The following is a 13,074-nucleotide window of genomic DNA, read 5'->3' as shown; positions in this document are numbered from 1 at the left end:
CATCTTGGGTAACAATCAAGCCTTGGAAAATTTAAGAAAATTGAAATCGTATCAAACATCTTTTCTGACCACAACGCTACGAGATTGGAAATCAACTACAGGAAAAAAATTGTAAAAAACACAAATACATGGAGGCTAAACAGTGCACTACTAAATAACCAAGAGACCACTGAAGAAATCAAAGAAGAGATAAAAAAATACATGAAACAAATGAAAATGAAAACACGACAACCCAAATCCTATGGGACGCAGCAAAAGCAGTTCTAAGAGGGAAGTTTATAGCAATACAATCTCACCTCAAGAAACAAGAAAAATCTCAAATAAACAATCTAAACCTACACTTAAAACAACTAGAGAAAGAAGAACAAAGAAAACCCAGTCAGTAGAAGGAAAGAAAGCATAAAGATCAGAGCAGAAATAAATGAAATAGAAACGAAGAAAATAATAGCAAAGATCAATAAAATTAAAAGGTGGTTCTTTGAGAAGATAAACAAAATTGATAAACCCTTAGTCAGACTCATCAAGAAAAAAAGGGAGAGGATGCAAATCAATAAAATTAGAAATGAAAAAGGAGAAATCACAACTGACACTGCAGAAATACAAAGGATTATAAGAGACTGCTACAAACAACAATATGCCAATAAAATGGACAACCACAAAGAAATGGACAAATTCTTGGAAATGTACAATTTTGCAAGACTGAACCAGGAAGAGTTAGAAAATATAAACAGACTTATCCAAGTAATGAAATTGAAACCGTAATTAACAATCTTCCAACAAGCAAAAGTCCAGGACCAGATGGCTTCACAGGTGAATTCTATCAAACATTTAGAGAAGAGTTAACACCCATCCTTCTCAAACTCTTCCAAAAAATTGCAGAGGGAGAAACATTCCCAAATTCATTCTATGAAGCCACCATCATCCTGATGCCAAAACCAGAAAAAGATATTACAAAAAAAGAAAATTATAGACCAATATCACTGATGAACATAGAAGCAAAAATCCTGAACAAAATACTAGCAAACAGAATCCAACAGCACATTAAAAGATCATACACCATGATCAAATGAGATTTATCCCAGGGATGCAAGGATTCTCCAATATACACAAAGCAATCAATGTGATACACCACATTAACAAATTAAGGAATAAAAACCATATGATCATCTCAATAGATGCAGAAAAAGCTTTTGACAAAAATTCAACACCCATTTATGATAAAAACTCTCCAGAAAATGGGCAAAGAGGGAACCTACCTCAACATAATAAAGGCCACATATGACAAACCCACAGCAAGCATCATACTCAATGGTGAAAAACTGAAATCATTTCCACTAGGATCAGGAACAAGACAAGGATGTCCACTCTCTCCACTCTTATTCAACATAGTTTTGGAAGTCCTAGCCACAGCAATCAGAGAAGAAAAAGGAATAAAAGGAATTCAAATTGGAAAAGAAGAAGTAAAATTGTCACTGTTTGCAGATGACATGATACTCTACATAGGAAATCCTAAAGATGCCACCAGAAAACTACTAAAGCTAATCAATGAATTTGGTAAAGTTGCAGGATACAAAATTAATGCACAGAAATCTCTTGCATTCTTACACACTAATGATGAAAAATCAGAAAGAGAAATTAAGGAAACAGTCCCATTTACCACTGCAACAAAAAGAATAAAATATCTAGGAATAACCTGCCTAAGGAGGCACAAGACTTGTACTCAGAAAACTATAAAACACTGATGAAAGAATCAAAGATGACATAAACAGATGGAGAAATATACCATGTTCTTGGATTGGAAGAATCAATATTGTGAAAATGACTATACTACCCAAAGCAATCTACAGATTCAGTGCAATCCCTATCAAACTACCAATGGCATTCTTCTCAGAATTAGAACAAAAAAACCTTACAATTCATATGGAAGCACAAAAGACCCCGAATAGCCAAAGCAATCTTGAGAAAGAAAAATGGAGTTGGAGGAATCAGGCTCCCCAACTTCAAACTATACCTCAAAGCTACAGTAATCAAGACAGTATGGTACTGGCACAAAAATAAGAATATAGATCAATGGTACAGGATAGAATGCCCAGAGATAAACCCACGCACATATGGGCACCTAATTTATGACAAAGGAGGCAAGAACGTATGATGCAGAAAAGACAGCCTCTTCAATAAGTGTTGCTGGAAAAACTGGACAGCTACATGTAAAAGAATGAAATTAGAACACTCCCTAACACCATACACAAAAATAAACTCCAAATGGATTAAAGACTTAAATGTAAGACCAGACACTATAAAACTTTTAGAGGAAAACATAGGAAAAACACTCTTTGACATAAACCACAGCAAGATCTTTTTTGACCCACCTCCTAGAGTAACAGAAATAAAAACAAAAATAAACAAATGGGACTTAATTAAACTTAAAAGCTTTTGCACAGCAAAGGAAACCATAAACAAGACAAAAAGACAACCCTCAGAATGGGAGAAAATATTTGCAAATGAAACAACAGACAAAGGATTAATCTCCAAAATATACAAACAGCTCATGGAGCTCAATATCAAAAAACCAAACAATCCAGTTAAAAAATGGGCAGAAGACCTAAATAGACATTTCACCAAGGAAGACACACAGATGGCCAAGAGGCACATGAAAAGCTGCTCAACATCACTAATTATTAGAGAAATGCAAATCAAAACTACAGTGAGATATCACCTCACACCAGTCAGAATGGCCATTATCAAAAAAGCTAGAAACAATAAATGCTGGAAAGGATGTGGTGAAAAGGGAACCCTCTTGCACTGTTGGTGGGAATGTAAATTGATACAGCCACTATGGAGAACAGTATGGAGGTTCCTTAAAAAACTGAAAATAGAACTACCATACGACCCAGCAATCCCAATACTGGGCATATATCCTGAGAAAACCATAAAGGGACACGCACCACAATGTTCACTACAGCACTATTTACAATAACCAGGACATGGAACCAACCTAAATGTCCACTGACAGATGAATGGATAAAGAAGATGTGGCACATTTATACAATGGAGTATTACTCAGCCATAAAAAGAAACGAAATTGAGTTATTTGTAGTGAAGTAGATGGACCTAGAGTCTGTCATACAGAGTGAAGTAAGTCAGAAAGAGAAAAACAAATACCGTATGCTAACACATATATATGGAATCTAAAAAAAAAAAAAAAAAAAAAAAAAAGGTACCCATGAACCTAATTGCAGGGCAGGAATAAAGAGGAAAACATAGAGAATGGACTTGATGACATGGGGTGGGAGGGCGAAGCTGGGGCGAAGTGAGAGTAACATCGACATATGTACACTACCGAATGTAAAATAGTTGGCTGGTGGGAAGCAGCAGCATAGCACAGGGAGATCAGCTCGGTGCTTTGCGATGACCTAGAGGGGTGGGATAGGGAGGATGGGAGGAAGGCTCAGGAGGGAGGGGATATGGGGACATGTGTATGCATATGGCTGATTCACTTTGTTGTACAACAGAAGCTAACATGGTATTGTGAGGCAATTATACTCCAATAAAGTTCTATTAAAAAAAAAAAGAGCAGAGTCTGGTCCCCCGGCTCCCCCGAGCCCAGCATGGGACCTGGCACAGAGCAAGCGCTCCACATGTCCTGGTGAAATTGACAAGATGCTAGCTCATGTTATGCTCTCAACCTGAGTGTCATCAATCAAAACGCCATCTCCCAGGTCATGGCCTCACTTTGGGGGGAAATGTCAGCCCTCTTAACATCAGCCAATGTAATGGCCACTACTCATCAATCGCTTTGTACACTTAACTTTTTGCTTCTTCTCAACAGCCCTATTTTGAGAAGACGACCTGAGGTTTAGTGAGTAAAGGCAGCTAGAGAGTAGATGAGGTAGAACGTGAGCTCAGGTCTCTTTGTGTCTTAACTCTAACTCCCAGAGGTGGGCAAATCCTTTACGGAGCTTCCCTCCCTCAGAACAGTGAATCCTCAGAGAACAGAGTAAATCCTTAGAGAATACGATCTAATGAGAAAAGCAGCCTACTGGATGTGCGCTGATTAGGGCCCCTTTTCACATGTCCACACTCAGTGTACAGGAAAGGGAGAAAGCCAAGGAAACAGGTATAGATCCATCTCCTTTAATCCTCACAGCGTCTGTCTGGAAGCAGTATTTTCCAGAGAGAGACACTGAATCACACAGGTGTTAAAAGTGTGCAAAGTCCCCCAGCTAGAAGTACAAAGTCTAGGGCTTCCGGACTGCAGAGCAGGAAAGCTTTCCTCCCCACCAAGACCCCTCAGCAAAGACTGCACCAGAAGCCTCATGCAAGTTGTCTGAGTTGTTTGTTCATCCCACTGAACTTGGCATTGTGCCCATCACTCCGGCAGGTGCTCTGGGTGCCAGATCCCTTTCTTCCTCATCCCGCTTTTCCTCCCTCCCTTCCTTCAACTCTGTTACTTGCTCTCTTGGCTTCACGACAACAGATCACATTGGATCAGTAGACCTTCCCAATGTCTGGCCTGCCTTGTGCCCATGCTTTTGAGTCTGAAACGCTGAAACACCTACACACCCAGGGACACAAGTATTTGCAACGTGCCCCTGTTTTTTTCTTTCCTGGGGTTCTGCTGTGGCTCGGCTGTGGGCTGCGGGGAGAAAGCAAGTGGGCTCCCCTGGTTACCTTCGTGGTCTGGCAGTGGGTAAGGAATGTGACCTTGGCAAAAGGGTCTGAAAGTCCGTTGCTGTCGGCTGCGATGAGGCCCCGGGCTTGGTACATGTGAGCTCTCAGCTGGAAGACATGCCGGTCTGTGGACAAATAACGGGAAGGGGTGGCATTAGCGGGCTTCTGAGGAACAGTGAGTGCGAGCGGGTGTCTGTGTGTGATGCCCACTTGTGGGTGTTTCCGGAGACAAAGGAGACCACGGGCACTGAAGGCCTCTTAGACCAAAATGGACACAGGGAAGATGGGGGAAGGGGTCATGTTCATGGGTACTTTGGAGCCAGGCATTCTCCTTGGTGCATTCACCACATTGTGGGATTTAATCTCCATAACAAAACAACCCCGTGAAATATATATCATTATCTTCATTTTATAGATGAGGGAAATGGTTCATAAAAAGGCTAAAATACATTTCCAAATTTGCAGAGCTAACTAATTCCAGAGCCTGGATTTCATTTCTGTCAGATTCCAAAATCCAAATCTCTTCCTAAAATACCACATTTTTAAAATCTATATGCGAAGCAGCAACAGACTCACAGACATAGAAAACAAACTTGTGGTTACCAAAGAGGAGAGGGATGGGGGAGGGATAAATTAGAGGTATGTGATGAACGGTACAGACTACTATGTATGAAATAGATAAGCAACAGGATATATTGTACAGCACAAGGAATTATAGCCATTATTTTGTATTAACTTATAATGGAGTATAATCTGCAAAAGTACTGAATCACTGTGCTGTACACCTGAAAATATCATATTGTAAGTCAATGATACTTCAATAAAAGAATTTAAAAATACCACATTTCACCTCTTAGTAAAACCTCCTGTTTCCAATGGTGTGTGTTTATAAGAAAGGGGGACATTTCTTCATTTTTGCTTCCATAAACTCAGTAAAGTCTTGTGTCATCCATCCATCCATTCTGCCATTCAGCCAGCCAAGGTCATTTTGAGCACCTACAGTATACCATGCACAGTTCTGGCCTCTGAGGATTCTGAAGCAGCTAAGACAGCCCCTGACCTTGGGGAGCTCCAGGGACGGGGCAGAAGATAAGCAAGTGCCCCAATCCCAGTGACAGGAGCCAGAGCTAAGTGTCCTGCAGGAGATACAGGCAGAGGGCATGGGAGGTTAAAGGCAGGAGTGAGCACACCTGGTTGACAGGATGGGAGGCAGAGAGAGGGCTGCAGGTGGGGCAGACTAGGGTTCAGTGGGGGAACCCCAAGGAAGAGTTGAGTTAATCATATTCCTTGTTTCATGGGCTTTATGATCCTTGGCCTTTGCCTGGCCCCTCTTGCTTTTTATATTCATTTGTTCCTTTTTACCCTCTTTTTAAAAAAATTATTTCGTTCATGGATCATGCCTTTGGTGTTGTATCTAAAAAATCATTGCCATACTTAAAATCATCTTGGTTTTCTCCTATATTATCTTTTAGGAGTATTATAGTTTTGCATTTTGTATTTAGGTTTATGATCCATTTTGAGTTAATTTTTGCAAATGTCGTTAAGTTCGATGTCTAGATTTATATTTTTGCGTGTGGATGTCCAGTTGTTCCAGCACCGTTTGTTGAAAAGACTATGCTCACTCCATTGTATTGCCTTTGCTTGTTTGTCAAAGATCAACTGAATATATTTATGTAGGTTTACTTCTGGGCTCTCTATTGTGTTCCACTGACCTATTTGTCTATTCTTTTGCTAATACTGCACTGTCTTGATGACTGTAGCTTTATAGTAAGTCCTGATGTCGGGTAGCGTCAGTCTTCCAACTTTGTTCTTCTTAATATTGTGTTGACTCTTCTGGGTTTCTGCCTCTCCACATGAACTTTAGAATCAGTTTGTTGATACCACAAAACAACTTGCTGGGATTTTCATTGAGATTGCATTGAATCAAGAAAAACACTAAGCAACAGAACTATGTATTTAAAATTGGAACAAGGAGATAAAAGCTTGGATAAGTTACAGAGGTAAATCCTCGTCTTTCACAATGAGTAGTTATGTGTTAAATGTAAAATCAAGAAATGGTGATATAAACATATCATGTAGAATAAAGGGAGATAAATACCTTAACAAAAACTGTTAAAAGTGTTTTTCCCTTTTACCCTCTTACCCAAGAGAGCTAGGGTATGTCAAGAGAGAGCCCACGCTCTCTAAGCATTCCTTAACACACTACATAAGTGGGCAAATTTCTCAGCTGGGAGTGAACTTGAGAATATCTCATTCCCTGAGACCATCCACCAGCTGTCCCCGAAGTGAGTCGCCCCAGAATTTTAGCAGAGCTCCCAATACAACCACATAGGCAGGACACTGCACAACTCCAGGGGTCGCCATTGACTTAGTCTAGGTTTTTGTTTTTCTGAAACCTTGAGTCTTACCAGCTCTGTTCCTTAGACTAGTAAAGTCAGCTTCCTCTTTGCTCTCATCCTTTGGCCCATCTCTGTGCTACGGCTCACTTTCCACATGTGGTTATTAGAGACACGTCTGATTGCCCCCATTGGAGGGCCAGGATCACCTCTCCCTCGGCTCTTCATTCCCCACTAGTTTTCCCACCGTACCTTCCATATGCAGGTACAAACTAATTATTGGTTGAATGGATATGTTCTGAAGCATAAAATGAACGAAGAAAGGAAATTCTCCAGGAGGTGTGGAAGGCAGCCAAAGCCATTAATGTCAGGGCACAGCCGAGAAAGTTTATTAGGTCATTCCTTGAAAAGAACATGCTGCAGAGGATCAGAAAGCTTTGGAAAAAGCCTTTCCTCTCCTCTGAATCGTTAGTAGCTGGGATAGCAGATATGTCCAGGTACCTTGGGTCTCTAGAGATAGTGTCTATAGAAATAAAAAGGTAACTTGATGTGGGTGTTTTCACCCAAAGATGAAAACTCTTAAGATAGGATGGAAAGCAGTGGAAATAAAGAGTTTGGAGACAGTTTGTTCCATCATTTACTAGCTGTGTGATCTTGGGCAATTTCTAAACATTTCCAATACATCCTTTCTCCACCTATAGAATGAAGAAACCACCCAAGGTTGGTGTGAGAAATAAATCAAATCCTATGTGTAAAGTGTAGGGCACAATGCTTGGCATATGGTAGGGGTTGTGCATTTTTCAAAAAGACAGAGCTGAGCTTTCCTTGCTCTTATGCATTGATATTGGGCATGGAAACCACGAGCTGAACCATTGGATAAATATCTCTAGAACTCTGTCTTCTCTAACTATTGAGCCATTAAGGTTCCACTGGCAGTCAAGTTCAGTCAGCATCAGAGGAGCCTTGTGCAACACGGGAAACCTGGATTTGTAGACAGTCCTCCAGTGTTTCAGACACTGGCTCAATTCAAAACTCAGTGAGAGAATGGCATGGACATATATACACTACCAAACGTAAAATAGATAGCTAGTGGGAAGCAGCCGCATAGCACAGGGAGATCAGCTCGGTGGTTTGTGACCACCTAGAGGGTTGGGATAGGGAGGGTGGGAGGGAGGGAGACGCAAGAGGGAAGAGATATGGGAACATATGTATATGTATAACTGATTCACTTTGTTATAAAGCAGAAACTAACACACCATTGTAAAGCAATTATACTCCAATAAAGATGTTAAAAAAAAAAACAAACTCAACTTCATTTGAAGTGAAGGTAAAACTGTGTTCTACTCTATCTGAATTCAGCAGCAAGGATCCTGCAAATTGAAGCAATTTGGAAACAGAAAGCAAAATGCAACTGTAAGGCATTAATGCTTAGAATAAAGTTCAAAATTATATGGAAATGTAAATATGATGGCACTCATAGAAAATACCTACATAGAAGAGAGGATTACATAAACCATGCTGAATTGCTAAAAGTAGCCAACTCAAGAACCAAGCTAGAGAAACATGAGTGACCCCAATGATACCAGTTTCTATCGGGTCATTACTGGGAAATGTAAATGGCTGCTGTTTATGGGTCAAAACTCCAATGCCATGTAAAAGGAAATCTGCTTTAATTCCACAGGTCCTATGAGCACAAGAACTTACTGATGCCTCTTTAAAAGACATCTTTTGCTTTATTATTTTTTAAATTTTATTTATTTTTGGCTGCATTGGGTCTTCGTTGCTGTGCACAGGCTTCCTCTAGTTGTGGCGAGCAGGGGCTACTCTTTATTGCAGTGCGTGGGCTTCTCATCATGGTGGCTTCTCTTGTTGCAGAGCACAGGCTCTAGGCACACGGGCTTCAGTAATTGTGGCACGTGGGCTCAGTAGTTGTGGTTCGTGGGCTCTAGAGCGCAGGCTCAGTAGTTGTGGCTCACAGGCTTAGTTGCTCTGCGGCATGTAGGATCTTCCCGGACCAAGGATTGAACCCGTGTCCCCTGCATTGGCAGGTGGATTCTTAACCACTGCACCACCGGGGAAGGCCCGAAAAAGACATCTTTTGCTTTAAACGCAAACTCAATCTATATAGTCTGCCAACAAAGAAACTCATATTGCATTCTCTCCATTAACAGAAAAATATAAATATTTATTCCAGATATGTTTAATAACTTCACTTTATTCTTTAGATGGGACATTGGAAGGTCAGAAAGAAAATTTAGAAACTGTATTAAAAGAGGCAAATAAGTTGATCCTAAAATAATATGCAAACAGCTCATGAATGTCACCCCTCAGAAGCCCACCAGAGACATCTTATGACCCTCTTTGCCCAGTGGGCATCATACCTTGGTAGAGCAGGTTAGCTGGGGGTTTACTGGTGCCAGGCCCTTTGGAGGACATTTCTGCTTCATAGCCTGCTGGTAAGTTGTTCAAAATGGCACTAGAGTGTCTGGTGGAGCCCAGCCACATGTACAGGTCAATTTTCGCTTGCACCGACCAACCAGCCGGATGTTTTCCAGGAAGCTGGGGAAAGGTTACAAGGAAGACCACCTCATTAGTAGGAGCCATTGTGGGCCTCACTCTTTGAGAAAAGAGGTCCTTCCCTGGGGCTCATATTAAAATGAGACCAATGACCCCAATTGCCACGATGCACAGTTTTAGAGGAGGATCCAGGTTTAATGGGGCCTGAAGCTTCAACAGGCCCTGTGCGATCATTTAAACCTAACAGGTAGGTATGGTTATTACCCCTGTTTTATAGATGAGAAAACTCAGGCTCAGAGAGGCTAAATAAGTTCCTAAGATCACTCAGCTTTTAAGTGACGGAGCCAGGACTCGAACCAGGGGAGATGATACCAGATCTGGGCTCTGGACTCTGAACACCCACAGCCTGCTTCTCCCCACACTGAGTTGAAATCCCCCTTCCCAGAACTTCCAGTTGCCTTGAGTTCCAACCACAGCCTCTGCCTCTTTGCTTTGTTCGGAAGAACTCGAATTCTTCTTCCACAGGTCAGGCCCTCATGGGCTTGAAGGCATCTACCTGCCCTACCACGTTGTTTCTTCCTGCTAGACACCTCTCATCCCTTCACCCCTTCCTCACGCAATGTGGTTTCAAATTCCCTTACTACCCTGCTTTCCCTCCTTTGAATGTACTCGGATTTGTATTTATATTTATGTTTGTTTGAATTTGTGTTTATGTGTGTAGTAGTGTGTGTGTGGTGTGTGGGTGCGTGCGTTCTCAACATGTGAAGGACACAACTCAATGCAGAGCGGCTCCTTTATTTCTCCGTCACCAGGATTAGGGGACTCCTCACCCCCATCTAATGAACCTCAGGCCCCAGACTTGGCTGGGTGCAGGATTTCTGGCAAGGCTTTGGCTCTGAAAGTGGCCACCACTCGAGATTTTGTTGACTCTTCTAAGTGCCTCTTCTTAGTGTTTCTTAGGATTTCCCGTCAATGCACAATTCCCCTTTCTTCTGCACCACTTCTTTTCCATGGTGAATCACAAAATCCCACTAGGAGAGGCTACCACTTGCTCTGACAATTTCCCAGGCACCCGTGGAAAGCCCCAGAACCCCAAATTGTGCCTGGTTGTTTGCCTGCGTTCCTGTCTTGCTCTGTGAGTTCCCCAAGAGGACTGTGAGCAACTCAGTTCAGCAACTACTACCAAGTGCCACCAGACCTTGCTGAGGGAGTGGGGCCAGAAGGGCATCACAACGACTGCGACACAGTCCTGGGCTTCCCCTCCAAGAGCGCACATCTAGACAGGGAGGCCAACTTGCATTCACTTACTCAAATGCAAAGTCAAGTGTAAGAGAGAAGATGCCATAGGACCAGAGGAGAAGAAGCAGGTATATCCATCCTTTCTTTAATACTCACATATTCCAGTAGGCTTTAATAAGTACTTTGGAGTTGGACTCGTAGAGAAGGCATTAGAGAGAAAGAAAGATCATGGAACAGGGACCATGAAAACCTGATTGCCGTTCCAGATTACCTAGCCATGTGACTTCAGGTGAGGCAGTTTTGTTTCCTTTAGATTAATATTCCCTCAACCTGGGCCCCCTAGGCATAGCAGTTTCCTAAAATTTGTAAATAGCTATTCTAGATGAATAAGGTTGACAAGCATGAGTTGTAAAAGATGATTCCTGACTGCAGGACTTTGACTTTTCTACTGGTTGACGGGCACTGTGAAACTCCAAGAGGGGGATACAACAGCAACCTCTAAATGTGTTTGAACACGGGATGTTTATGGCGCCACTCAAAGGACAGCTGTTCCGTGGAACAAACTTTGAGGCGACTCTGGAAAAAATCTAGAGATCTGAGAGATTTACATTCTATGCTTTGTCTCACTGCACTTTCTAATTCCCAGTTAAGAAACCGGAGTGAGCAGCAGGTGGGTGAATCCTTTGTCTCCCTGGAGCAGCTCTTGCTTTTTTCAGATTTACCAACTCAGTGAAGAGAAACAGAGGCTAAAAGGAGGTGGCGGGAGGGAGTTAAAAGCAGGGGTAACAATTAAAACAGGAATGAAAATAGTTTTCATCTTATCAAGATGTTTCATCATGTCAGGACAATCGAACAACATGTTCAACATTTACAAAGCTGTCACCCAAAGCAATCCCAATGACAAAAGGAAAATCCAGGTAAAGAAGTAAGCCAAGGCCACAGGGCAAAGGTCCTGAATTCCCAGTTAGGTCTGTTCTTTGGCTTTAGTTGACAGTTGTTCTCTGTTCTAATTTTAAATAATTCTGGGATACATCAAAATATTTAGGAAGGAATAACTTTACGCTGGTTTTCTCTTATTTTTAGCACAGGGCTTTCTGAAATGATTTGCTACCTTTAAGACAGGTGTTTCTTTCGACCCCAGAATTCCTTGGAATGAGAAGGCTGAAGAAATATTTGTGGTGAATAACTAGGGTGAATTTTTCTTTTTCAGTTACAGTTTTACAGAGGTGGGTTTAAAAATCCTTTTGTGCACATGACAGAAAATATTGGGTTGGCCAAAAAGTTCATTCGGGTTTTTCCATAACATCTAACATACAGAACCACAAACACTTCCCTGGATGTGAAGGGGGCACACAATTCCAGAAATGTCCCCTAGATGTTGGATTCCCATTTGTTTGAATGCCAACATTTATTGCGTGATGACCCTGGGGGACGTACACTCTGTGTTCTTTTACGTGCAGTTATCCACTTAATCCTCAACCTCATCCCCATTTGAAGGATGAAGAACAGGAGACACAGAGATGTTAAGTAACATTCCCCAAATCATACAGCTCCTAAATATTAGCCCTGGAATTCACTAAGAGGTAAAATTGTATTCCCCTCGAATGCATGTGTTGAAGTCCCAACCTCTAGTACCTTAGAATATGACCTTATTTGGAAATAGGGTCATTACAGACAGAGTTAACATGAGGTCAATCTGGAGTAGGATTCTTATAAAAAGGACATCATAGGAAAAGAGACATGCACACAGGGAGAACATGATATAAAGATTGGAGTTATGCTCCCACAGCCAAGGAGCTACCAGAAGCTAGAAGAGATGCCTCTCTAGCACCTTCAGAGGGACCATGGCCCTGCCAATCCCTTCGTGTCAGCTTTCCAGCCTTCATAACTGGGAGATAATAAACTTCTGTGGTTTAAGCCACACGGTAGCACTTTGTTACAACAACCCTAGTAAACTAATACAAATTCCAACCCAGATTCACCTTATTTCAAAGCTCAAGTATTAAACCAGTACCCTGTAATGCCTCTTCTGTCTGCCCCCCATAACAATCACATCAACAGTAGAATCTAGCCATTGGATGCACTTTGAGGCTGTCTAATCTAGCTGCCCACTGCCATATTCATATCAAGGGGACAAAGGACACATTGTAGACCTCCATTTAGGGAACTATTTTCCTGTAATGGCTCTCGTGGGGCCCAGCTTTAGCCTCTGGAAACATACACGTGCGCGCGCACACACACACACAATCACCCCACCATCCATGTGGAAGCCCTACGAACACAAAACCTCTATCATGCCGCCAAATCTCTC

General features: G+C 41.8%; 1 protein-coding gene across 1 annotated transcript in view; it reads right to left on the bottom strand.

Moving 5' to 3' along the window:
• Window positions 1-13,074, bottom strand: part of FER1L6 (fer-1 like family member 6) — a 120,667-nt gene that overhangs the window by 62,577 nt on the left and 45,016 nt on the right. Inside the window, exons 18-19 of the mRNA XM_068525619.1 lie at window positions 9,389-9,566; window positions 4,672-4,796 (exon numbers count right to left, since the gene is read on the bottom strand). Coding sequence (XP_068381720.1) covers window positions 4,672-4,796; window positions 9,389-9,566 — 303 coding nt within the window. The remainder of the gene's footprint in view (window positions 1-4,671; window positions 4,797-9,388; window positions 9,567-13,074) is intronic.

The sequence above is a fragment of the Eschrichtius robustus genome, chromosome 17, assembly GCF_028021215.1.
Source record: "Eschrichtius robustus isolate mEscRob2 chromosome 17, mEscRob2.pri, whole genome shotgun sequence".
NCBI classification, from domain to species: domain Eukaryota; kingdom Metazoa; phylum Chordata; class Mammalia; order Artiodactyla; family Eschrichtiidae; genus Eschrichtius; species Eschrichtius robustus.
This window is presented reverse-complemented; position numbering and strand designations above follow the sequence as displayed.